The sequence below is a fragment of the Melanotaenia boesemani genome, chromosome 11 (genome assembly GCF_017639745.1).
Source record: "Melanotaenia boesemani isolate fMelBoe1 chromosome 11, fMelBoe1.pri, whole genome shotgun sequence".
NCBI lineage: Eukaryota > Metazoa > Chordata > Actinopteri > Atheriniformes > Melanotaeniidae > Melanotaenia > Melanotaenia boesemani.
In genome coordinates, this window is record NC_055692.1 from 2719343 (window position 1) to 2746987 (window position 27645).

The 27645-nt window shown below is 44.1% G+C and overlaps 2 protein-coding genes and 1 long non-coding RNA gene across 4 annotated transcripts; 1 reads left to right on the forward strand and 2 right to left on the reverse strand.

Moving 5' to 3' along the window:
* Positions 1-296: 296 nt before the first annotated feature.
* Positions 297-27580, forward strand: LOC121648683 (FK506-binding protein 15-like). 2 transcript variants are annotated; one of them, XM_041998948.1, is made up of 8 exons: positions 297-576; positions 3955-4091; positions 4172-4327; positions 10147-10299; positions 12032-12124; positions 12297-12410; positions 26896-27004; positions 27106-27579. In XM_041998948.1, the coding sequence occupies exons 2-7, from the start codon at positions 4020-4022 to the stop codon at positions 26980-26982; spliced, it is 675 nt and encodes a 224-aa protein (XP_041854882.1). In that variant the 5' UTR covers positions 297-576; positions 3955-4019; the 3' UTR covers positions 26983-27004; positions 27106-27579. The 2 variants fall into 2 exon arrangements, with proteins under 2 accessions (XP_041854882.1, XP_041854883.1); XM_041998949.1 differs by lacking the exon at positions 26896-27004 and having other exon boundaries at positions 27106-27580.
* On the reverse strand, positions 4496-9468 carry LOC121648655 (UDP-glucuronosyltransferase 2B17-like). Its single transcript, XM_041998904.1, has 2 exons — positions 9240-9468; positions 4496-6408 (listed from the first exon to the last, which is right to left on the reverse strand). Exons 1-2 carry the CDS (start codon positions 9451-9453, stop codon positions 4826-4828), a joined length of 1797 nt encoding a protein of 598 aa, XP_041854838.1. The 5' UTR covers positions 9454-9468; the 3' UTR covers positions 4496-4825.
* On the reverse strand, positions 10609-11705 carry LOC121648694. The gene is made up of 2 exons (XR_006012016.1): positions 11628-11705; positions 10609-10966 (listed from the first exon to the last, which is right to left on the reverse strand). It is a non-coding gene; the product is annotated as an uncharacterized LOC121648694 (long non-coding RNA).
* Positions 27581-27645: the final 65 nt, after the last annotated feature.

Here is a 27645-nt window from a genome sequence, read left to right on the forward strand (position 1 = left end):
ATATATATATATATATATATATATATATATATATATATATATATATATATACACACAATATATATATATATAGTATATATAGTAGAGGTCAGGAAGCTCCTGTAAACGCCGCCGTGGGGAAATTAAACGGCGAAAAATATAACGACCCAGCGCCACAATACTGAAGAACATGTTTCACACGTCGGCTTCTCTCGGTAAACTCCGTGTTTCACGTGACATCGCAGTGATTTATGGGTAATTCCTTAGCGAAAGTTGGCATCGATGCTGACTTATGGAAAGGGGGCAGAAAGGGCTCAAAAATGTCCGCCATCATCCCTTGATCACTCACACAATTCCAATTGGAATACCACTGAACCCTCGAGCCCCTCGCGGGAGCGCGCCCGTGAGTGCAGGAGTGCTCAAGTGTTCCATTTGGGATTCGACCTGTCTGTATGTTTGGCGCAGCCACAGTTAATAAAGACATTTCCTAAGTCAAGTAGCCGTGCTTCATCAACTAATCACCTCGAAGATATCACAACAACCATCTCAGCTCACGTGTGAGTTTCAGTTTGGAGAAGAAATAAAATTTGCTCCCAGGTTAGTTTTCCATCTTTTACTCTGATTAAAAACCTCATTTACCAACAGATCCCAGAAATAAATCTCTTAAATCCTACTTTTGCATTTTCTATGAGGATGGTGAAAAAATATTTTCTCCTCCAGGATTTGTTCGTTAACCCTTGTAGATCGTTGTGGATTTTTTTCTCCTTTCAGGTAATTTTTCCTCGATCTTTAATAAAAACTACATTTAGTGGCTGGATTGTAAACCTCCTGGACGGATAGAAATGCTGGAAAACCTCCGTAGATCATCTAGGGTAGCTACTCATCACATTTACCCCACAGGAGTTTTAAGGGTAAAGGAGGGAAGAAGCTGAGATGAATGTTTCTGGTGGAGCAGTGTGTGTACGCTCAGTAAAACCCAGCAGCTCAGAGTCGCTGGATTCGGGCTGACTGGCGGCTCCGGCCAGGAAGTGTGATATTTTCTCAGCATGTTAAACGCTCACCGCCCACTTCATCGGCTCCACCTTCTAGTATCACCTGTTTTCCCCGAGCTGCCTTAATTCCTGGTGTTGTATGCAACCGTTTTATCTCAACTAGAACATGGTTGTAATACATTACTGCCACCACAAGATGGCACCAGTTCACCAGGCTGTGATTTGAGTATTTTCCCATCCCAAATGTGGACATCTGAAAAAGATCAGAGCTGCTTAAAAACCAGTTTCGGTATGTTGAAGTCGTTCTGCATCACCTGAGACATCAGCTCTGTATGTTGGAGACGACCTTTAGAATAACTTTCACATGTTAAAATCCTCCAACAACAAAAAACATGAAAACTAACGTGACAAAAAAGTTTAAATTTATTCATAAAGAGAAGAAAAAGAAAGAAAGAAAAAAAAAAGAAAAGAAAACCTGAGGCAGAGGATGCTCTGAGAGACTGCTTTGACATCACTGACTGGGATGTACTGCTGAGACAACATGGTGAGGACATAGAGGAGCAGACTCACTGTCTGACGGACTACATCAACTTCTCGCTGGACGTAGTCTCCCCCAATAAGACTGTCCGTTGTTATTCAAATAACAAACCTTGGATAACACAAGATGTCAAAGCTGCCCTCAACAGGAAGAAGGTGGCTTTCATGAACCATGACAGGGAGGCAATGAAGTTAGCACAGCGGGAGGTGAAACAATGCCTGAAGGTGGCGAGGGACACCTACAGAAGGAAGGTGGAGGATAAACTGAGTGAGAGCCGTATGAAGGAGGTCTGGGATGGTGTCAACACCATCACAGGCTTCAGATCAAAGTCCATAACAGTGGGGGGACAGTGGAAGAAGCAAACAGGCTGAACATCTTCTTTAACCGCTTTGACCAGCCCACTGTCCCCCCTCCCCCACTGCAGTACACAACCCCCCTGCCAACCTTTACCCCTCCCCCCATCTCAACACCCTCCACACATAACAGCAGAACAGGTGAGGGGAGAATTGAGGAAGCTCCACCCATGGAAAGCAGCAGGCCCTGACAGAGTGCCTCCTCGTCTGCTTAGGACCTGCGCTGCTGAACTGGGGTAACCACTCCAGCATGTCTTCAACCACAGTCTACAGCTGGGGAAAGTTTCTACCCTGTGGAAAACATCCTATATTGTTCCAGTTCCAAAGAAAAACTGCCCTGGTGAGCTGAACAATTACAGACCGGTGGCACGTACATCCCAGCTGATGAAGACGATGGAGCAGCTCATCCTCAATCTCCCCAAGTGCAACAGGCCCAAGACCCCCTACAGTTTGCCTATCGCGCAGGTGTGGGTGTGGTGGATGCTATTCTCTACCTCCTACACCGTGTCCAAGTACATCTGGATAAGGGGAGGGGCACAGTGAGGATCCTCTTCTTGGATTTTTCAAGTGCCTTCAACACAATCCAGCCCCTGATGCTTCTGGACAAACTGAGGGAGATGCAGGTGGACCCCTGCTTGGTGTCCTGGATTGGTAACTACCTCACAGAGAGACCGCAGTACGTCAGGCTAAAGGACACCACATCCGACACTGTTATTAGCAGCACAGGAGCACCCCAGGGGACGGTGCTGGCCCCCCTCCTCTTCACACTCTACACCTCAGACTTCTGTTACAACTCAGAGCTGTGTCACATCCAGAAGTTTGCAGATGACACAGCCATCGTGGGGTGTATCAGGGATGATGGAGAGGACGAGTACAGGAATCTGGTCAGTGACTTTGTCACCTGGAGTCAGATGAGCCATCTCCAGCTTAACACCTCAAAGACTAAGGAGTTGGTTATTGACTTCAGGAAGTCCAGCCCACAACCACGTCCAGTGACCATCAGGGACGACAAGGTGGAGATTGTAGACAACTACAGGTACCTCGGGTTGTGGCTGGATAACAAGCTGGACTGGACATGCTGTACAGATCACCTGTACAAGAAGGGCCAAAGCCGTCTGTACTTCCTGCGAAGACTGAGATCTTTTAACATCTGCAGGAAACTCCTGTGGATGTTCTATCAGTCTGTGGTGGCTAGTACGCTTTTTTATGCTGTTGTCTGCTGGGGGGGTAACATGACAAAAAGGTGTGCTAACAGGCTGGAAAAACTCATCAGGCGGGCGGGCTCTGTGGTTGGCATGAAGCTGGACTCCCTGGTGACAGTGGCAGAGAGGAGAACACTAAAAAAACTACTGGCTATTGTGAATGATGCCAGTCACCCTCTGCACACTGTCATCAGTGCACAGAGAAGCCTGACCAGTAACAGGCTGCTCCTCCCCAAGAGTAGGACCAACCGGCTCAGAGACTCCTTTGTCCCCCGAGCCATCAAACTGTACAACTCTGCATTAGGCAGGAGGGGGAGAAGGAGGGGGGAGAGGGAGGGGGAGAAGGAGAAGGAGGGGAGAGGGAGGGGGAGAGAGGGAGGTGTGCAGTCCGCCTGATACAACACATGCACAATAACCCATACAAACATTTGCAATAACTATTGCAATAACCGTGCAATAGTGAACTGGGAATCTGTACCACCTCTACTGTGTGCATTGCTTGTTTATATTGTTTTATTTAACTTATCTTATTGTTATTTATTGCATTGTATTTATACTTTTCTTGCACCTTGTTGCCTCTGTTTTGATTTGTACCTGTATATATTGTGTCTTCTGCTTGTCCTGCTTTACTGTTGGTGTTGTATTGCTGCTGGTACCCAAATTTCCCTGAGGACTCTCCAAAGGGATTAATAAAGTATTTCTGTTCTATTCTATTCTATTCTAAAAGACCTGGATGTTCTTGCTCTAGTTAAGTCTGAGCTCACCTTGATCACTTTCCCGGCTCCGATTTCCAGCCTCTGCAGCTTTTCTTTGTTCTGGTTGAAGTGTTAAATTTAATTATATGAGGCTGACCACATGTATGTCTGTCTGGCTCTGGTGTGACCTTTCAGAACTGAAGGAGGCAGCAGAGAGGACCCAGACTCTGTACCGCTCAGAGAAGCAGAGACGCAAAGAGATGGAGCTGAAAGTCAGCACCATAGAAGAAGAGCTGCAGGACCTGAAGTCCGATAAGGAGAGCCTAGAGCGAGTGAGAGAGCGGACAGGAACAAGTTTCAGAAACGTAAATGTCTCGTATGTTCTGATGGGTTTCTTTCTGTTCATGTTCAGATGCTTTCAGAGAGGAAGAAGAAATGGCAGGCAGAGCGCCAGCATCGGGACGAGGAGGTGGAGGAGCTCCGGAAGAACAGCCAGACAGAGCTGGACAACCTCTGGGCTCAGCTTCGCAAGGCCAGGACCAGCAAGGACAACGCTGCATCTGAACAGGTTGGCATCAGAGAGGGCCTGCAGAAAAAGTCTGGGCACCACTGCTTTATGGTGTCTGTTTTCAGAGAGCTTCAGGATGCGTAGCCAGACGTAACAAATTGCGCAGTACCGCTGGAGTGTTGAGCAGCAAAGTTTAACCATTTTGGAACCTCAAAAAACGGCAAAAGTTAAAAATGTGTTAAAAAGACAAAAGTGACGCTGAAAATCAGACCCAGCTTTATTGTCATTCAGAGCACTGACGTAATAAAAACAGGTCTCAGGATGTCCTGTAGGGCTGGGTTAAATATCGATTTATTGATTTTAATCGTTTCAAATGAAAGAAATCCAATATCGAGTCATAAAACTAAAATTGGTGTTGCATATCTAAAGTTTTGATTTTCATAAAAACAAATAGCCATAAACGGCAAATTTGAATTAATTGCTAAAATCAATTTAACACTCAGCCCGAAACTATACTGTAAACTGCAAAGAATAAAAAAAAAAGTTTTCAGCTCCTCATTATTCCTTCTTGACTTTATTTCTATAAAATACCTTCTGCCAGAGGAACTTAACGGCATAAATAAAGACAGCAAACACTGTCAACGTCACCGCCAGCAGAAAGGCCACCACATCGATAGAGTAGTACTGGATCATGGACATCTTGTAAGATTCTGTCCTCAGATGCGCTGCTCCTTTGTGCCTCATGACAAACTCGATCCAGAACATGGCGCGGTCCAGTGGTTTCATGGGCTGATCTCTGTGAAGACGAGACAGCTCCTGCATCTTCTCCCTGTAGGACGGTTCATAGAGAACCTCCTTCAGCGCTCCCAGGAAGATGTCCTTATTGATGGTTGCAATGTCCAGGACTTTGGCCACTCCTCTCGCTTCCATCCTGAAGAAGTTGTCATGTTGGTCGAACATGAGGGGCAGACCCACCAGGGGGACACCGTGGTAGATGGCCTCCTGCATTCCATTGGTACCTCCGTGGGCCACAAACACCTTGGTCTTGGGATGGCCCAGGAGGTCGTTTTGGGGCAGCCAGTCCAAGATTAAGGTGTTGTTGCCAAGGGTGGATGGTCTCTTGCCTTTGTGTCTCCAGATCACCTTCTGAGGAAGTTGGGCAAAGGCAGCTGCGATGTCCTCAGCGATGTCCTCTGGGAGTTTTTCCACCAAAGTTCCCAAAGTCATCACAATGACGCCGTGCTCCCCAGAGCTCTGAATGAAATCCTCAAGTTCTTTAGGCAGAGGCTTGGAGGGTTTGCACTGGAACCCTGACATGTAGACAACGTTTGGCATTGTGGGTCGTGGAAACTCAAAGGTGAAATCATTCCTCATCAGCCAGATGTCAGCGGCCTGAAACAGCTCCATGTAATGTACATGACTGCCAAAGTGACGATGGACAAACGGTTTATAGTTTGAATCTGTGATGTACCACATATGCAAATGTCCAAAGAAATTAAATAATACATTTTTGATCCTCTGATTAAATGTCATTTTATCAGTGAGCTCTGAGTTTGGAACTGGTACATAAGACATTGGGGAGGGTGCGATTACTTGATGCCCTTCACGCTGAATAGTCCATCTGACATTGAAAACAAGAGGAAGACCCAGACGATGAGCCAGAAGCACACCCCCACCAAACGCAGGGTCTGTAAGAACCAAATCATATTTGGCATCACGGAGGCTCTGCATCAGTTTGGAGTTTTCAAACATGTCTTCCACCATCTGAAGCATCTGCTTATGCATCTCATGGAACTGATACATTAGGTCATACTCCAGAGACATGCGATTCCAAAATGAAGAACCTTGGCGCCGCATTTTTAGTGTTCTTGTTATGTATGACCCAAATTGTTCCTTATCAAAACCAACAGCGGAGTTGATTGTGATAGCCGTGTAGTGAGGGGAGTCTGGCTTGATGTACCAGGAGCCTGGCGGTCGTAGTACTGTGACCTCATGGCCTCTAGCATGGAGCTCCTCAATGATGACCTTCATGTTGATCCAGTGGCTTCCATCCACAGGGAACACCAAAACTTTCCCTCCATTTACGCAGGTTGATAAGCAGAGCAACGCTGCAAGTGTCACCAGGGCTGGTCGGCACATTTCTGAAAGAGATTATAATAAGAGATATATATGGTAAATAGATGGCCCGCACTTACATGAAGTCTTTTGAACTTTTCTAGGTTTTACAAAGTGTTTAGTGTCTTGGAATGGAATGGAACCATTTGTCTTTCAGGTGGACGATGACCCCTCCACCATCTGAACCAGGTCCACAACCTGCCAGATATTCTTTGCCTTTTTTATTGAAATCAGGTGTAAAGATAAATAATAACTAGGAACAATTTCTTATCATGAGCATTCCTTACAGACATAGATGTTAGGTATACACTAGGATCCATAGTAGATATCGGATGATCCTAGGAGGCCCGGGCAGTGATTGCCCAATGATGTGGAACAAACACTACATGGTAGTTTGGAGGAAAAAAAAACACAATTTCCCAAGCTTAATTTCTAAACCAAAGGTCCACAAAGACACTCGTATACCTCGATACACATCCACACTACCTGGTCAATAAAAATGTTGCTACCATTAAAAAAAAAGGTCACTTTAATATTTCGTTGGCCTTTAGCTTTGATTGCTGCAGCACACTGTCACATTTTTCACCGAGATCCTGTCCAGAGTCCGACCAATCCACAAAGCCTTCTCCAGCACATCCAACAGATTCTTGATGGGGGTCAGGTCTGGACTGTGGTGGCCAATCCATGTGTGAAAATGATGCCTCCTGTTCCCTGAACCACTCTTTCACAATCTGAGCCCCATGAATCCGGCATTGTCATCTTGGAATATGGCCGTGCCATCTTTCAGTCCAGTCTTTATGCTCCCTGGCAAGCTGAAGCCTTTTTTTCCGGTTAGCTTCACAGATTAGTGGTTTTCTTATGGCTACAACTGTTCAGTTGTTTGAGTTCCCCTTTCAGTGTTCATGTTGAAATGTTCTTCCTTTCACTATTAAACATAGTCCCGAGCTCTACTGCTATTTTTCTTCCATCTCATTCCACCAAACGTTGAAGTGATCACCGATCACCATCATTCAGGATGTTTTCCAACCACAGTTCTTCCTGGAAGACGATGGTTCCCCACCATCTTTCCAGTTTTTAATAATGCGTTGGGCAGTTCTTCACCCAGTTTTAGTAGTTTCTGCATCTCCACATCAGGGCTGTCAAACCCAAACACACAGTAGGCCAAAACGAAAGAAATTGGAACAATTTGAGGCTGAACTGTGTTTGTTAAAACTATTTTAAAATGACCATATTGCACATATTAAACTAACAGAGCCTGTTAGTTATTATCTATAAAACAAAATTAATCATTAAATAAACAAAAAAGTCTGTTCAAATCTGTTTCATTTATTTCTAATGGATCTATATGCATTTTTCTTTTTTTTAAATAGTAATATCAAGGGAAAACATTTTCTACATTGTTTACTGAAATACTCATATTTAGTAGTTATGACATTTTATTTTAGAATTCTTTTAGATGTTTTAAACTCTTGTAATGTATTGAGGCTTTTTCCAGGATGAGGACTTTTTCCAGACACTGTCCATATGACTGACACATCATCATGTGTATCTGATTAACACAACCGGTATATTTAGATTTTCCTGTAGGCTTAATTCTGGACTTCCTCTCTGAGGTCCCTGCAGACCTTTGTGGAGACTTCTAGGCCACATAGATATGAAAGTATTGTTAGATAAGTCTCATGTTGTTGTAGAGCTGTCATTCATCTGTTAAAGAGCATTATGTCTGAGTTTTTATTTCAAAGTTCCTTTAATTTAAAATTAAAGGATTTCTGAGTCTTGTTAGATCACTTCAGGAGCTGGAAGAATTAAAATGAACCTCTTGTTCATATTTTAGAGCATCTGTTAAAGTCGTTTCTATCTAAAACAAACCTGATAAGCACCACTACAGCTCTGTTTTTAGGATTTCTTTCAGAAGGCTGAAGCTGTGACTTGCATAACTCCCAAACAGTCTCCAGCTCAAACACACTGATTACACAACTACAGTGTGGGATTTCCTGCCACAATGTCCCAGGAAGAGCTTGTTTGCATTTAGTAGGCATTCCTCTCCAGTTTCACAGCTTTGTGTTCACCTACATGTGCTGGCCTGCAATGATCCTCAGACAATAGAGAAGAACAAAAACTTCCTTTTGTGTTTACAAGAATCGATGGGTTTTTATGTCACTTTCACACATTTTAATAAAATAACATGTTAGTTTGTTCCAGGCTTTTAAAAGCCTGAGACAAAAGGCTTTTAAATGTTTAAAATACAAATAAAAAATGTATTTTCTATTTCTTATATTAAATGGTAGTTTTAAACTTCTATCATTAGTATTATGGCTAATTAGATTAATTGAAAATATTTTTGATTGATTATTGAAATGATGCATATTCGTCACAAAATGATTTAATTTAAAGAAACAGCATGTTTGAATGAGAAAGATGACACACAATACACAAAGTTATAAATCTGAGCTGCAATAAAAACTGTAGATTTTCTTCCACAGATGGAATTTATATGAAATACCTGTAATTTATAAAAAGGAATCATGTGGCATCCTTACTTCTCTTTGAGCTGCTAAGCTCCACTGCAAACATTTCATTGTTCTTGTTTTTAATCTGAAGCTGTTACTGAGTTCAGTTTACTGTGAAGTTGCTCAGTACGTTCAGGATCCTTCTTGTCAGAAGGAAACATCTGGATGTGTTTGACCACTTTTACTACTCAGGAGTTAACCCTCCATTCATGCGTTGAACCATCACAAACATAAACGACTGCACAGAAACAATAAAACCTTCATTTTTCCTTTGATTATAGTCTAAAAACATCCATGTAACTATTGAATCCTGTAAAAATGAGCTGCAGTTTTACGTAATGGCTCACCGAGGACGTCCCAGCCAGCAGATCTCTCACGTTGCAGCTTGAAGCGGCTGTCTGTGCATCCAGCCTCCCCGTCAGCAGTCGTTGGAATGACCGACTGCTTCCCAGCTCTGATGTCTAGAGCAGCGCGATGGGCGTCTCCACCAAGGTAGCGGTTAAAGTTCACAGCAGCAGATCGTACACATTGCAGCTTGAAGCAGCTGTCTGTGGCCCGCATGGACAGGCTGCCAATCACGTGAGGATATAGGATCAAATGATGAATACAGAAGGGTGGGTGGGTGGGTGGGGTAGATGGACAGCAGACAGCCGTGAGGAGAGTACTTGTACATTGGATTTGGAGATTTTATATATATATATATATATATATATATATATATATATATATATATGTACAGTCATGTGTGTGTGTGTGTGCACATGTCTCAGAATTCTGAGTGCTTAAGAGTAGGTGATATCAGTCACTTTTTAACCTCCTGCATAAATTCCTCAGAATTCCAAATTCCGAGGACAACTGGAACGCACCATTATCCCAACGGCTTCCACCATCCACACCAGGAAGGTCTGCGTTTCACCTGCTGGTCGGGGGAGCAGATAGTCCAGATGTCTGGAACTGAGCTGACGTCACTTTCTCTGATTCAAAGCTCTTTCCTGGAAAATGTAGAAGTGTCTGACATCTCATAGATAAAATTTCCTGAGAAATGTAAAGCTGAACTCACATCTCAACTGAGAAAACACTCGACCTTTTGTCATTTTGCTTTGTTTGTGTGAGTGTGTAGATGATATCAGGTAGATAGGTATTGATCAATAAATACTGAAATAATAATTAAAAGCGTGAATGAATAACGAGTTGACATGGTTTCGTTTCATGTTGCATCAGCAGCTCAGGCCAACTTTTCTGTCCTCGTTGCAGTTGTCTCAGCTGCAGACGGAACTGGAGGAGGAGTGGAAGGGGAAATGTAAGCAGATGATGGATGTGGCCAACGAGCAGCATCACCGAGAGCTGAGCGAAGTCACGGAGCAGAGAGATGCTCTGCAGGACAAGCTCACCCAGCTGCAAGAGAAGGTAGAAAAATCAGCGTTATTAAACGTATCAACACAAATCCCATTTTACCATCTGGTTCTTCATCATGCTTTTTAAAAGACCAGTTTGGCTTGATTCCATCAGGATTTAGCTAAATGTGTATTCACATCTCTTCGTTTTAGTCTTCTTTATCCTCCAAACGTAAGTAAGGTGGAGGTTTACAGCAGCGTACTTTAATAAACTTTACAGCTTTAACTCATGTAACGCTTTAGTAGGGCTGAGGATCTGACTACTGCCAATGTCAAAGATAGGGCAACCAGAGGTAAGTCCAACCACAGAGCCAAGGAGTGTGATCCAAGCAATGTGTATATTTATAGATATATAGAATATTTCAGAACAAAAAAACACACAACCCATGTTATACATTTATATATGTATTCATTATGTTAATATTTGCTATAAATAATCAGGTATAGTTAATAACGACAACCACAAGAACCAAACAAACAAACAAACAAAAAACAGTCCAGAGAATCCTGTTTCCTCAAGTTGTCTTGAGGTTGAGTTTTTCACAGTCCACGTGAATCCAACTCAATCCACAAACCAAAATGAGTTCTATGAGTCCTACCACATTGATGTGTGGGCTGTTGGGTAGCTCGCCATCCAATCCACTGTCGTGGAGTATTTCCAATCCACAAAAAAACCTAACCTAAACAAGGTCAAGAACAAAAATCAGTTATAAGGTAACTAGATTAAATTACATTGGATTCTATACAAAAAAGCAATAAATAAAGAAATGTTACAATGACAATGGTGGTCATCTTCAAGAAACTAAAAGAAAAAACACATTCAACATGAATGTCAATACAAGCAACAATGCATTGTAGATATATGAAACATTCAACTAATTAGAATGACATTCAATTTAACCAAGAAGAAATCAGAATGATTATCAATCAAGCATAATGAATAGTGAATTGATATGAAGCTTCATAGACTTATTCAAAACAGATTAAAGTGCACTCAAATCATTTTCAAAAAAGAAATGTTGCGCAACATGGGTCTAACTCAACAGGTATGACGTCAATTCAAAAGTACATAGCCGATATGGCATGTCAATTTAAGAAGTTATAGGATCATAAAAACAAAGGGAAAACTGTGAAAAACAAAGTATTCTTTTAACAGAATATCCTTTAACAAAAGTTTGGTGTTGTTCTAACGTAACTAGAGTGAATATTAAATAAATAAAACACAAAACTGTCTGTGATGTTTGCATGTTTGGGTTAGTGTCAAAGTAGCAACCGCTTCCAATGAGGTTCTACGTCACCAAAACTCGCGAGGTGCAGTGGCTCTAATGTCTTGTGACTCACCGGGAAGTTGCAAGTTACAACAGGACACAGTATGTGTCACCACCGCCTGTCGTCAATGGGGTTCCGAGTCCAAACCAACTGCTTTTGCTTTTGCTTTTGCTTTTGTTCATTTCATAATTTATGTATTTATTTAGTTATTTTATATTTTTTTATTGTTATTTATATTAAGTCACTTATTTATGTAGACATTGTTGATTTTTTTTTGTATTGATTTCCTTAATATTTATTTATTTATTTCAATCATCCATGTTTTGTGTTAATAATTTATTTGTATTAAATTAGTTATTTCTTTTTATATGTATTTATTTTTAACATCACAGAGTAATAAAGGAAAAATGTTAATTGTGAGAAAAGTGTTTGAGCTGTGACTGCAGGATGTGATTTAATCATTTTTCTCCATCCAGTTTGCTGTTTTGAAGCAGACGAGAGATTCAGAGGAAGAACGTTTGCTGCAGAGCCGGCGGCAGACTGAAGAGCTGCAGGCGCTGCAGGAGGAAGTAAGACTGATCGGCATTAGTCTGCTCCATCAAACTGGTTTAGTCCAAAACGTCTGACCCACTTTTTATTTAAAAAAAGAAAAGTTTTAGATTTTGTCTCCAAGAAGCACTTCAATCCAAAAATGTGACTGTAGATGGATTTCCATGTCATGACGGGTGTCATTTTGTTTAGTTTGCAGCCTTGGAGCAGCAGGGAGCAGCCGTGAGGGAAAAGCTGGAGAAACGAGTGGCTGAGCTGCAGAGGAAAGTGGAGGACCAGGAGAGTTCAGGAGATACTGCAGCAGAGGTGAGGAGGAAATGCACAAATTTATCCTGATTTCTCTCACTGTTTGGGAAGTTTTTGTTCCTTTGGTGCTCAGATAAAATCAGACGTGATTGGGCGTAGCTGATTTTCACCTCTAGATGTCAGTGCAGGATGATTATTATAAAGACGTGATGATGAAAACTATGCTGATTGTTCGTGACCATGACAACATGATTCATGTTATCATAGTTACTGCTGCTCATAGCCCCACGGTACAGCTGACCCATCAGAATGATGATATGAGGCATTTTTCCAGTCATGATGTTTCACTTCTATGCTGACGACACTTGGTTGTACCCTGGAGGTTCGGTTCTTTACACGAGGGTAACGTCTGGGTCGGCTCATCCAAATCATATATCTGAAGCTATAAACTTTAAACTATAAACCAGTTTTTAAATTGTGTTGCTAAACCAGTGAAACCAGAGTTGGATCTGAAATGTACGACATTCGTTTTACCGTCTCGTCTGGTGCAGGAAGAAAACAGTAAAAAGGAAAGTGTTTTTAAAATGAACCATTTATTTATATCCTAAGTTATATAAATGGTTTGTTCATGTTTATGGTTTTCACACAGAAAAAACTCTGATTTTAGCTTGTTTGTGTGATTTTAAGGCTAGTGTGTTAAAACTGGTCAGAATGAGAGAGTCATAAAATCAGACATGTGAGGATGTGCTAAACAGAATGAGACCAAACAGGGCAGGTAAACTGGTTTAAAGTGAAATAAATCTCAAGCAGCCGACTACAGCTCAGGCCCAGAGGGCTAAACAGCTGATGGGGAAAAAGAATTCCAGAAACGTTCAGGTCCCAGCAAGTCGCCTCTTTAATTAAAACATTTTTTCCTGGTTTCCAGTTTCAGTGTTTGACTTTGGCCTGTGGTTGCTGTGAAGAACCCCGTGAAGTCTTAATTTTATTCATTTAATTATTTTATATTCATTAATTTTAAATTTTTTTCCCATTTACTTTCTGCCATAAATAGTAAATAAGTTTTAGTCTAGAATGAGACAAAAACTGAAGCTGGTGCAGCTTCTTCTTCTTCGTCTTCTTGTTCGTCTTCTTCTTCTTGGTGCAGCTTCAGTTTTTAAAAAAAAATCAATGATAAAAATGTTTTTAAAAAGTTACTGGTCAAAAAAAAATAATTGTACCGGAACCTTCCAGTGTGGACGTCTGCTCAGACAAACGACACAGCAGCTTCTCTGGTACCATTCCTGGTTCCTGGTGGTGGTTTTGGGCAGAATTGTGAAGCCTCGTTTCCACCAACGGGGTCGGTTTGGTTAGGGTGCAGATATGGTCTGTTGCGTTTCCACAGCAACCGTAACCTCACCTGAGACGAGGAGGATGGCGTCATCCACCAGTTTGTGTTCTTTCTTCGTGACGCCATTTTAACAGAGATTTAATCAACAAAAAGAAAATCTGTTGCTCTGAACAAGGAGCTGTTGCTGCTTTGTTTTTATGCCAGGTCGCACGTGAAGTGACTTTTTTTTCTTAACCAATCAACGGATTGCAGTGTGTCAAACTCCACCCTTTCAGGTCGGGTCGGTGAGACTGGTTCCCCACCGGAGGGGTCCCAACAAAGCAGGACGTGTCAGATATCAGGGGACCCTTCCCAGTTTTTGCATGAGGAAACACAAAAGAATGCGTCCTGCCCCTCACCGTCGGTGGGAATGGGGCTGATGTTTCCACCCCCTTGGATGAGGACGACCCCACACCTTCTCATGGTGCTTCGCTGTTGGCTTTGTGGTGTCCTACATCAGGGCTCTTCAGCCCGGTCTACGAGGGTCGCAGTTCTGCAGGTTTTCCATATTTCCCTGCTTCAACACACCTGACTCAGACTCAGTGGATCCAACAGCCGATAAAGTTCTGGACAAAGAACTTTAATTTGAGTCAGGTGTGTTGGAGCAGGGAAGCATGGAAACCTGCAGGGACCGCGGCCCTCGTGGCCCCGAGTTGAAACGCCCCGTCCTGTATCATGGAAGTGAAATGGATGCAAAGATGCAAAATGGCGGCGCACAGTAGAGCAGCGGCTTCTCGAGCTCCCGGGACTAAGGCTGTTTTTCACAACTTAGAGACCACTTTTAGCACTACTTCTGTGCAAAATCTGCGTGTGAAGTACAGCACAACCGAACTCGCACTCATCAGAGATAGTTTGGTTACCACGACCGTAACTCCAGGGCTGAAATCCGCACTTGGGAGACAGGGGCTCCTGAGGACAACAAAGTGGTGCAGCAGAGTACGGGGCGCTGTGGGCAAAAGGAAGCTTTGTGCCCGGAGACAAAAGAGAGGAACGCGGGCGGGTGTGCTTGCCCAGCTGAAGGCGAGGAGGCCTCCAATTCCAACTCTCTTCCTGGCCAACGTCCGCTCCCTGGACAACAAAGTGGACCTGTTGCGTCTGAGGCTGAGTGTTTACACAGAGATGAGGAACTGTGCTGTTTTCTGTCTCACGGAAACTTGGCTGAACCACAACATGCCGGACTCAGCCTTCCAGATCGACGGCCTGCAGCTATTCCGTGCGGACCGCGACCACCGGTCGGGGAAGTCGAGAGGAGGAGGACTATGTGTGTACATAAACGAAGGTTGGTGTACAAACTGTGGACTGGTAAAAAGCCACTGCTCTGAGGCGATAGAACTTATGACGGTGAAATGTCGGCCCCACTATCTGCCTCGAGAGTTCACCGCGGTGTTCGTCACCATTGTTTACATCTCACCGGGTGCTAATGCTAACTGTAGGAGCCAAATTATTGTGTTATGTTTTGATGGATTTATATTGTTTCTGAATGGCTGTTATTTGTTCTATTTGCTAGTTTATGAGATAAAAATGTGAAGTATTAGGATTTGAATTATGAGTTGAACTAAAGTAATGAATTGTTTATTTTGATTGTTTACTGTTGTGCATGGTTGATGCCGTTTCTCATCTCCGCCCCCTCTTTATGGACAGGTGACTGCAGCACCTGGGCTATATTAGTGTTGGCTATTGGGGCCAGGTGAGCTCTCGGTTTCAGGCACGCAGCTATACAGTTTTAGACTGCGGCCAGCGTTGGTTATTTTTGTTTTGTTTTGATAAAAAGAAAGAAAGATGCCTGCCAGTCACGTCATGGTGCGGTAAGAAACGCTAACACTTTTGGAAATAAAATCATTGATCCAGAGGAAAGAAATGTTTGGACTTCATGATCATTTGTTTTGAACCAAAGAGCGCTAGAGCGCGTCGAACTTGGATGCATGTAAGCCGAGAGCAAAGAGCGTCTTTTAAAAGAAAAGAACGCGCTAATATTTCGTCTAAAACTAACTGCCTAAGGGATGTCAGCAGCTTGTAGTGGAGTCAAGCGGGACACACAGTTCAACTCTGCTTTGTAATTGTGGAATACGTGTACATACACGGAGGATCTTCAAACTTTTGTCTGCCAACTGGAATCATGAATGAATGAGCTTGTGGACACGCCCACACAGGAAGACGCTGTTAAAAGAATGATCCCGCAACAAGTCCTTGAATTCAAAGGAGTGAGCACTCAAACACTGGTGGTAATCAAACAACCACGACTGACTAAACTTGGAACAGAATCCATGAGAGGCCTTGTGACGTTTGGAATAAATAAATAAAAGAAATGGATGAAGAAGTGTCGGCAAAAAATCTGTCCAATATTCAGCCACAAGGGGGTGATGTTGAGTCATGTACTGGAACGGAAAATGAAAGTTTGACGGAACCCGAAAAGGAAAAAAGGGTTATTAAACACACTGCAAAAGGTTTGGAGTTGTTTTTGGTGAATACTCAGAAATCAAGAAACTCAAAATGCAAACAAACTAAAATACTAATGGAAACAATGAAAGAGCTCATGCAATCAGATGGAAATGCAAATAAAATAAGACGTCATTTAGAGGAAATGAACAGGCTTTGTGATGAAGCATATGAATGTCAAAATTCACTGAAGGGTTTTCTGCCTGAAAATGAATTCGAAAAGCAAACCCAGTGGCTTAAACAAAGAATGGATAAATATACTGCTTTGGGACAGGATGTGCAAATATGGTTGGGTGAATGTAAACAACCAAAGGTTTGTGATGAACATCAAATAATTTTACCCTCCATTATTGAAGGTGACAAGCAACCCAGTGTTGTAAACTCGGACATTGGACCGAGTGACAGCGTTTCAAATGCTCCAAAATCAAAAGTCAAATCTAAGTCTCTTGCATCAAGCACGTCATCAACATCACATGCTCGCATAAAGGCAGAAGCTGAAAGAGCTGCTATCATGGAAAGGTTTGCAGCACTAAGTAAAAAACATGAGCTGGAAGCACAACAAGAGCAATTAAAGAAAAGGCAAGAACAACTGGAATTGGAAACAGAACTTGCAGCTGCAATGGCAAAAATCAATGTACTGGAGGTCATGGGATCGAAACTGGGCTCTGAAGCATCCAGTGGAAAGGATGGGATGGCTTCTTACTTCAGAAAGGGAGCTGCTCAAGCTGCACATGCTCATTTGGAGCAGCCACAAGTGGTGAAACCAAAAGTACGGAATGGAACACGATCACCATATGTCAGCACTCAAGGGATGCAATACCACTTACCCTCTGGCAGGCCTCCTGATCCGCAGTATTCACTGAGACAAGACCTGCAACTGGACCAGAAGTCTGTTGTGCAGCAGCGCACACATGCCATGGTTGACAGGCCCAACATCATATCCAGACAAGAAAACAATAAAGCACACAATTTGACAGAGATCATGGAAAAACAAAACAGAATAACAGAAGCTCTTGTAAAACAACAAAACATATCATTGTTACCTTCACTCACCATACCAGTTTTTAGAGGTGATCCACTGGAATATCAGTTTTTCATGAGGGCTTTCGAACATGGTATTGAGGAGCGAACGGACAACCCTAAAGACAGACTTCACTTTTTAGAGCAGTTCACAACTGGCCAAGCACAGGAGCTGGTGCGCAGCTGCCAGTATGTGCCATCAGGAACAGGATATGTGGAGGCAAAAAGACTGCTGAAAAAACACTTTGGAGACGACTACACAATTGCAACAGCCTACTTGAATAGGGCATTTAGCTGGCCAGCTATAAAAGCGGAAGACGCTGAAGCTCTAAAGCGTTTCTCATTATTCCTAAATAGCTGTCATAATGCTATGAACACTGTGGACTATATGGAGGAATTGGATCATCCAGCCAACATGAAAGTCATTATCTCCAAGCTTCCTTACAAGCTAAAAGAAAAATGGAGACTTAAAGCTTGGGAGCTACAGGACCAGACCGCAAGGAGAGCTAGATTTGCGGAGTTGATGCAGTTTGTGGATAAGCAGGCTCAAATTGCATGTCATCCAGTATTTGGCAGTTTAAAGGAGATTGCTCCAACCACAAGAGGGAGCTCCTCTGTGCAACAACTGCCAAGGTCCAGCAGGGAGAGCAAGAGTGGTTTTGTCACCAGTGTGACACCAGTCACAGAACTCACAGCAGGAGGCATTGTTGTTCAAGGCCCATCTGCTACAAGAAAATCCGACAAACTTCGTTTATTTTGCAATGAATTTCACAAACTTAACTCCTGCTCCCAAATTAAAAAGAAAGCCCACAAAGAAAGGCTGGAGTTCCTGAAAAAGAAAGGAGTGTGCTTTGGATGTTTGGAGGTGGGGCACATGAGCAAAGGATGCTCTCAAAGACTGACCTGTCAAGTATGTTTCCTCAAGCACCCCACCATTTTGCATATCACAAACAGTAAGGCCATAACAAACCTTCAAGACAAAGAAAAATCTATCACAAGTGGTCTGGTGGAAATAAAAAGCCAAATACATGGGCCGAGTAAAACGGGGGCCGGTGTATTTGAATCTGTCCTGGCTATCGTTCCTGTGAAAGTAAAAAACAAAAGAGATGATAAAACAGTCTTGACGTATGCCTTCCTAGATCCAGGCAGCACTGATTGTTTTTGTACCAAGGCGCTTCTCAAACAGTTACAACTGACTGGAAAAGCAACTGACATACTGTTACGCACGATGAACAAGGAGCAAGTCGTCAAAACAGCTACTGTGTCCAATTTGGAGATATGTAGCTTGGACAGCAGTGAATACATTGATCTTCCTGATATTTACATGCAGAAAGAAATCCCTGTACAAAAGGAAAACATTCCTACAGAAAAAGATTTGGAACAATGGCCATATCTGAAAGAGGTTAAGCTCCCACAAATTGATGCAGATATTGGTTTGCTGATTGGCAGCAATGTTCCCAAGGCATTGGAGCCATGGAAAGTCATAAGCAGCAAGGAGGATGGACCATATGCCGTGAAAACTGCATTGGGTTGGACTGTAAATGGTCCTTTTCGAAAAACCAGTGTCTCAAAGACTGGTAAACAGATTGTCATGGCTTGTAGGATTTCTGTTGTCAAGTTGGAAGAATTGATGCAGCAGCAAATTGAACAAGACTTCCCAGAGCGACGGTATGAAGAGCATCTTGAAATGTCACAGGAGGACAGAAAGTTCATGGAAAGTGTCTCAAAGTCCATAAAATTGGTAAATGGACATTATAGTATTGGACTGCCGTTAAGAAAAGGAGACACCAAATTTCCAAACAATCGCTGTGTCGCTGAACAGAGGGCACTTAATTTGAAAAGGAAGTTTGCAAAGAACAGCAAGTTTTATGAAGGGTACAAAATGTTCATGATGGACATGCTGAACAAAGAATTTGCTGTTAAATTGACACCCGAAGACAAAGCTAAGACAAGCCACAGTAACAGAATTTGGTACATAGCACACCACGGCGTGTACCACCCAAAAAAACATAAACTCAGGGTGGTATTCGATTGTGGTGCTAGCTGTCAGGGTACCAGTCTAAATGATCACCTATTGCAAGGTCCTGACCTGACCAACAGCCTTGTTGGTGTGCTCACTAGATTTCGCCAGAAACCTGTTGCCTTCATGGCTGATATTGAAGGGATGTTTCATCAGGTCAGAGTCCCTGAGGAAGACTCTGACCTGCTAAGGTTTCTTTGGTGGCCCGACGGAGATTATAGCAAAGAGCTTGAGGAGTACAAAATGGTTGTACACATATTTGGAGCTACGTCTTCTCCAAGTTGTGCGAATTTTGCTCTGCGGCAGTGTGCAACAGACAATTTGGAAGAATTTAATGCAGAAACCACCTCTACAGTGCTTAGAAACTTTTATGTCGACGATTGTCTCAAGTCTGTAGAGAGTGAGGACGAAGCCCTGGTCCTTGCCAAGAACCTGAGCACTTTGTGCGCCAGAGGAGGCTTTAAGTTAAACAAGTGGATCAGCAATAACAGAGCATTGATTCTTACCATAGACGAGGAGGACCGAGCCAAGGAGGTCAGAGATCTGGATTTTGACCAAGACATCTTGCCTGTCGAAAGAGCGCTAGGTGTACAATGGTGCATTGAGACAGACTCTTTTAAGTTCATGATTCAGCTCCAAGATAAGTCACTCACCCAGCGTGGGATCTTATCAATGGTTAGTTCCATTTATGACCCTCTTGGAATGCTGGCCCCAGTCATTCTTCCTGCTAAACAGATCTTGCAGGAGCTCTGCCGCTTGAATCTTGGATGGGATGAGATTATTCCTGAAGGTCTCCGTCAAAAATGGTTTACCTGGTTGAGAAACTTGAGCTTTGTGGAAGACTACAAGGTGAGGAGATGCCTCAAACCTGATGATTTTGGTCAACTTGAATCTGCACAGCTTCATCATTTTGCTGACGCGAGCGAAGGTGGCTATGGCACCGTCTCCTACTTGAGGATGTCAAACAAGTATCAGCAAGTTCACTGTGCCTTTGTTATTGGCAAAGCTAGAGTGGCTCCTCTAAAGCCTGTAACTATCCCAAGAATGGAGCTCACAGCAGCCACTGTAGCAGTAAGAATGGACCGGATGTTACAAGAAGAGCTTGAAGTCCCTCTTATGCCATCAGTCTTCTGGACCGACAGCACTTCAGTGTTGAAATACATAAGGAATGAGACATCTAGATTTAACACCTTTGTCGCTAATCGAATCGCAACTATTCAATCTGCTTCCAGTGTTTCTCATTGGAGATATGTGAACAGTGGCCTGAATTCTGCTGATTGCACTTCAAGAGGGGTTTCTGTCCCCAGCTTCTTAAAATCGGGGACCTGGATTTCAGGCCCAGAGTTTCTGCGGCTACCCGAATCTGATTGGCCTAAGACACCAGATTCAGATTATACTCTCACTCCCGAAGATCCAGAGGTTAAGATACTTGTATCAAACGCTGTCATTGTGGAAGAGAGCGCAAGCGTTATCGGTAAGCTGTTCTTATGGTACTCTTACTGGCACCGTCTTAAAAGGGCTGTGGCCTGGATTCTTCGTGTCAAAGCTATACTAAAACTGACAATCTCAAAGAAAAAGGATTTCCCTAGGAATAAAAGGAATAAAAGGGACATACAAGCTCTATCTGTGCAAGATCTGCAAGAAGCAGAAGTTGCAATCATTAGTTTCTGCCAGGAGACAAACTTTGCTGATGAAATGACTGCCTTAAAGAAAGGACACGCAGTGAAAACAAGCAGTCATCTCCGCAAACTGTCACCAGTTCTTCAGGATGGCCTGATAAGAGTCGGTGGCCGATTAAGCAGGTCTGCTATGCCGTCGGAATCCAAACACCCTGTCATCTTGCCAAAGAACCACCAAGTCACACAGCTCATTATCAGACACATCCATGAGAATGTTGGACACAGTGGAAGAAGTCACACTCTGTCACGTTTGAGACAAAAGTTCTGGATACCAGGAGCCATCTCAGCTATTCGAAAGATAATCTCCAAATGTGTCATCTGTAAAAAAATAAGCGCAGTGAAGGGTGAACAATTCATGGCTGACTTACCAAAAGAAAGGGTCAGTCCGGATGAACCGCCTTTTACCAACACGGGTGTAGACTTCTTTGGCCCATTTGACATAAAGCATGGAAGATCTACTGTAAAGCGATATGGAGTCATCTTTACCTGTCTCAATATTAGGGCAGTTCACATTGAGATTGCACATAGTCTCAACACAGATTCCTGCATCAATGCAATTAGGAGATTTGTCTCCAGAAGAGGCCCTGTTAAAGTCATGAGGTCAGACAATGGGACCAATCTTGTCAGAGCAGAGCGTGAACTGAGAGAGGCTGTTCGAGCTCTGGACAACTCTAGAATTCAAACTGTCGCTTTAAAAAAAGGCATTTCTTGGCTGTTTAACCCACCTGCAGGATCTCACCATGGAGGAATCTGGGAGAGACAAATCCGAACTATCAGACGGATTCTCAGTGCTCTCCTACACCAGCAAACATTGGAAGATGAAGGACTTGCTACCTTACTTTGTGAGGTAGAAGTTATTGTTAATGATAGACCAATCACTACAGCAACCAATGACCCCATGGATTTGGAACCTTTAACACCAAACCATCTACTACTTCTCAAAACAGAACCTTCCATTCCACCTGGAGTGTTCAAACCAGAGGATTCTTACAGCAGGAGGAGATGGCGTCAAGTTCAGTACATGGCAGATGTATTTTGGAAGAGATGGATAAAAGAATATTTGCCTGAACTACAACAAAGACAAAAATGGACAAGGAAAACACAAAACTTTGACAAAGGGGACATCGTCCTAATCATTGATGATACAGCTCCAAGAAGTTCATGGCTTATGGGCCGAATCACAGAAACCTTACCGGATGCCAAGGGGCTTGTTAGACAAGTGCAAGTTCAGACCAAAACCAGCACTCTCCGTAGGCCTGTAACCAAACTTGTTCTTCTTATGGAGGCTCCATGTCGGGACTGAAATCCAAACAAGTACACACATGCCCCCCACAACCCCCCACGAGTCCCTTACGCACACATGCTCACATTCTTGGACGATTTTGCTTACTGCCCGCAAGGACCTGTGGACATCGTAATGGACTTTAAAAAAAAAAAAAAAGGACTTTGGCGCCTAGGTCTTATTTTTGGTAATTGACATTCGTTCCTACATGCCAATTAGGGGCCGGAATGTAGGAGCCAAATTATTGTGTTGTGTTTTGATGGATTTATATTGTTTCTGAATGGCTATTATTTGTTCTATTTGCTAGTTTATGAGATAAAAATGTGAAGTATTAGGATTTGAATTATGAGTTGAACTAAAGTAATGAATTGTTTATTTTGATTGTTTACTGTTGCGCATGGTTGATGCCGTTTCTCATCTCCGCCCCCTCTTTATGGACAGGTGACTGCAGCACCTGGGCTATATTAGTGTTGGCTATTGGGGCCAGGTGAGCTCTCGGTTTCAGGCACGCAGCTATACAGTTTTAGACTGCGGCCAGCGTTGGTTATTTTTGTTTTGTTTTGATAAAAAGAAAGAAAGATGCCTGCTAGTCACGTCATGGTGCGGTAAGAAACGCTAACACTTTTGGAAATAAAATCATTGATCCAGAGGAAAGAAATGTTTGGACTTCATGATCATTTGTTTTGAACCAAAGAGCGCTGGAGCGCGTCAAACTTGGATGCATGTAAGCCGAGAGCAAAGAGCGTCTTTTAAAAGAAAAGAACGCGCTAATACTAACGAAGCACTACAGGAGCTACATGACACCATCAGCTCGCTGCAGACTGCGCACCCGGAGGCACTTTACGTGGTTGCGGGAGACTTTAACCACGTGAAACTGACGGACACTCTGCCCAGGTTTTACCAGCACGTCACCATTCCCACACGAGGGGACAACACTCTGAACTGTGTGTACACAAACATACGTGGTGCATACAGAGCTCTTCCTCGCCCCCATCTTGGCCTCTCTGACCACATCTCCATCCTGCTGGCGCCAGCTTACCGCCCCCTGCTGAGACGGATCAGGCCAACAAAGAAGACTGTCACTGTGTGGCCCAGTGATGCAGCCTCTGTACTCCAGGACTGCTTCCAGTGCACAGACTGGCAGGTCTTCAGAGAGGCAGCTATGTGTGAGGGAGAGGTGGACCTGGAGGACTACACCTCCTCCGTACTCGGCTTCATCTCCAACTGTACTGATGATGTCACCACCACCAGGACAATTACCTGCTATCCAAACCAGAAACCCTGGTTGAATGCTGAGGTGAGAGCTCTGCTGAAAACCAGGGATGCTGCGTTCAGGGCAGGTGAGGCATCAGCACTAAGAACGGCGAGAAAAGATCTGACGGTGGGTGTCAAGAGGGCCAAAGCCGCATACTCTCAGAAGATTCAGGGTCACCTCACCTCCAACGACCCCCGGAGCATGTGGATGGGCATAAAGTGCATCACAGACTACAACACCAAGGATGCACAATGTCCAAAGGACCCCTCCCTGCCAGACGAACTAAACAGGTTTTACGCTCGCTTTGAGGACCCTGACTCCCCCCCTCCCTGCAATAGACTAACACCACCACCTGGTGACACGCCCCTCTGTGTGTCCACTGCTGATGTGAGGAAGACCCTTAAAGGAATTAACCCCCGCAAAGCTGCTGGCCCAGACAACATCCCAGGGCGTGTACTGAAAGACTGCGCACACCAGCTGGCTGAGGTGCTGACGGACATCTTCAACACCTCACTGTCGCTGGCATCCGTTCCCACCTGTCTAAAGACTGCAACCATTGTCCCCGTCCCAAAGTGTCCCACAGTGACAAGCCTGAATGACTACCGACCCATAGCTTTGACCCCGGTAGTCATGAAGTGCTCCGAGAGGCTGGTTATGGCCCACATCAAAGACTCCATCAACGTCACCGTGGACCCACATCAGTATGCATACAGAAAGAACCGCTCCACTGATGACGCCATCTCATCAGTGGTCCACACAACCCTCACCCACCTGGAGAGCAGAAACTCATACGCCCGCCTGCTCTTCCTGGACTTCTCCTCTGCCTTCAACACCATCATCCCACAGACACTGGTCCAGAAGCTCTCCACCCTTGGTCTGAGTAACACACTGGGGAACTGGGGCCTGGACAGGCTCAAGACCCACCTTTTTAATTTAGCTTTTACTTAATATTTATTCATTTTATTTTTATTTATTTTATTCCCCTAGCCTATTTATTTTTCTATGTTAACCCATTTTTATTTATTTTATGCTTTTATTCTATTTGAATTATTATTAGGTTATTTCCCCAGTGTTTCCTCGGAGGGGGCTCTCTGCACCGGGGGCTTTTCATCGGCTGTGGCTGCTGCGGCTCTGTCCTGCGGGTTCTTTCGGTCTAGTTGGGTGGCTCCTCTGCCTCTCAATTGGCCGTGTGCCCTGGGTCGGTGTCATGGCGGTCGTGGCCGGTGGGCGGCTCCCGGTGCAGACGGCTCCCTGTGATAGTGTTTCCTTACCAGGCTCATCTGTGCTCAACCTCACATTAGTCTTTTAATATGTGCAAGTATGTGTGTGTGTATGTGTATGTGTATGCTTGCTTGTACACAAGCGGGGTGGGAGGGGGTTATCTGTGGGGGTGGGGGAGGGGGGTTGTTTTAACCATGGAAAGCACTTTGTGCTGCATTCTTGTATGAAAAGTGCTATATAAATAAAGATTGATTGATTGATTGATTGATTGATTGGACTTTCTGACCAACAGACCTCAGACTGTCAGGATCCATAACTCCACCTCCTCCTCCATCACCCTCAGCACCAGCTCTCCTCAGGGCTGTGTGCTGAGCCCCCTCCTGTTCACTCTGCTGACATATGACTGCTCGGCGAGACATCCCAGCTGTCATATAGTGAAGTTTGCAGATGATACAGCGGTTGTGGGACGCATCAACAACAACGATGAGTCGGAATACAGAGAGGAGGTGGAACACCTGGTGCAGTGGTGCAGAGAAAACAACCTCTGCATCAATGTGAAGAAGACCAAGGAGATGGTGGTGGACTTCAGGAAGGATAAGCGCCCTACTCCTCCCCTGCACATCGGAGGAGTAGCTGTGGAGGTGGTCTCCAGCTACAGGTACCTGGGTGTGCACATAACTGAGGACCTCACCTGGAACACCAACACTTCCCAGCTGGTCAGGAAAGCACACCAGCGCCTCTACTTCCTTAGGAAGCTGCGGCAAGCCGGACTAGGGAGCTCTGTCCTGAGGAGCTTCTACCGCTGCGCGGTGGAGAGCGTCCTCTGCACCTGCATCACTGTGTGGCACGGCAACTGCACCGCCGCTGAGAGGAGGGCTCTGCAGAGGGTGGTAAAGGCTGCACAGAGGATTATGGGGAGCGGCCTTCCCACCACCTCAGACCTCTACACAGCACGATGCAGGGGGAGGGCCCTCCACATCATGAAGGACTCCACCCATCCAGCACATGGACTTTTCCAACCCCTCCCCTCAGGCAGGCGGCTGAGATGCATAAGGAGCAAGACCACCAGGTTCAGGAACAGCTTCTTCCCTGAAGCTGTCAGACTGCTGAACTCCTGCCATGCCTTGTAGACTCCTCCCCACCCTACCCCGCCCTTCCCCACCCTACTTCCCCACCTCTGAACACCAGCCCAAACCCTGCTGCCCTGCCCCCACCCCCCCATCCCCACCCCAACTGAATCCACCCCCCCACTCCGACAAACAAACCTGCACTGCAAACACTTTACCCCCCCAGGGGAGTTCCTGTCCACATGTTTATCTGCTGTCCATACAAGTGCAATATCATTAATATTAATATCAGAAATGTTATACTTTGGACTATCACTACCTCAAGCACATACATACTTGCACATATTTATCTAGGCTGCACATGCAAACTGGGCTCTTTAGTGTTTACTGTTATTTTTATTTAAAATTTTGCTGTTTATATTCTATTGTACTTAGCTTATATTCTATTTATATTTAGCCTATATTTCTATTTTTTTTCATGTCTTATTTTATTTCACTTATTGCCCTCCTTCTTATGGCTCAAACCGGGACCTCAGTTCTAATTTCGTACCATAAACATGTAAATGTCAGCTGGTATGACAATAAAGTTCCTTGAATCCTTGAATCCTTGAATATATTTGGAGAAAATAACTTTACGGCAGTCTTCTCCCGACCAGGCTTCTGCTTCTTCTTCTTCTTCGTCTTCGTCATCTTTGTCTTTGTCTTCTTTGTCTTCGTCATCGTCATCTTTTTCATCTTCATTGTTGTCTTCGTCTTTGTCTTTGTCTTCGTATTCTTCGTCTTCTTCTTTGTCATCTTTGTCGTCTTCGTCGCCTGGAAGCCGATTCATAACCAGAAATTTAATTAAACAGGAAAAAAAGAATTGATCATGTTACGTGATGATGGAAAAATGTCGTCAGGTTCAGGAGAAAGGTGTGTGTGTGTGTGAAAGTAATAATGAGAAGACGTTTCTGATGGTGGCGGTTGGAGCTGGTGTAGTGAGGTCAGCAGGTAAAGAGCAGAAATACCTGGAAAACGTGGAACTGTGGGTTAAATGTAACCGGACTAAAACGTGTGATTTAACCCTGACTGGAACATTTTAACATACGTGTGTCGGTCGTGTTTCCTGTAAACTAACTTCCTGTCTGGACGCTTCCTTGTCCCCGTCTCTCTCCGTCCTCCCGTTTGTCCCTTCCTGCTCTGTTCTGCTATTCTCTCAGTCCAACTGGGAGAATGGGGGAGGAAAATGGAGAGGAGCCATTTTTCCAGAACACAACTCCCACCAAACCCCCCGCTGCACCCAGTGAGGAGGAAGAGGAGGATGAGATGGTGAGGAAGGATCTGTAGAGATCAGATTCGTCTCTCGGCCGTCTGACAGTCTGTTTCGCCTCATTTTGCTGTCTGATGTTTCGTCTCTGATCTCTGTCCAGAGCCTGAAGGGTCGTCCGCCTCCTGCCCCGCTGTTTGGTGATGATGATGACGACGATGATGGTCTGGACTGGCTGAACTGACTGGAACCGGCCCGGCTGCTTTCCTGGTGGTGGGGTTCAGACGACGGTCTGCACCGAGACCTGGGATCTGTCCCGAGGCTGGGACCGTTCTCCTCAGACGCCTTCCAGCAGCTTCCGAGAAGACGGTTGATCTCAGATTATAGAAACTAACGTCCGTGGTTTTAGATCCGGTTTTTAATCGAGCTTTTTACACCGACTCACTCAGTGAAGAAACCAGGTGGAAAAATGTGGCCTTTCTGTGTCGTAGCTCCTGATTTTATCTGTTAGCCGTCTCACGTTGGAAAATAAACACCAACCTTTAGATTATCAATCATGACTTTAAACTTAATTAAATGATTTTTAAATAAAAAGTTGTTTTTTGTTCGTTTTGCTACTTGTGAGATGATTGAAAAGATTCTGTTATTACCTGGATGGCTGGTTTCAGATGTTTGCTGCTGTGTGATGGTTCTGGAGAAACGC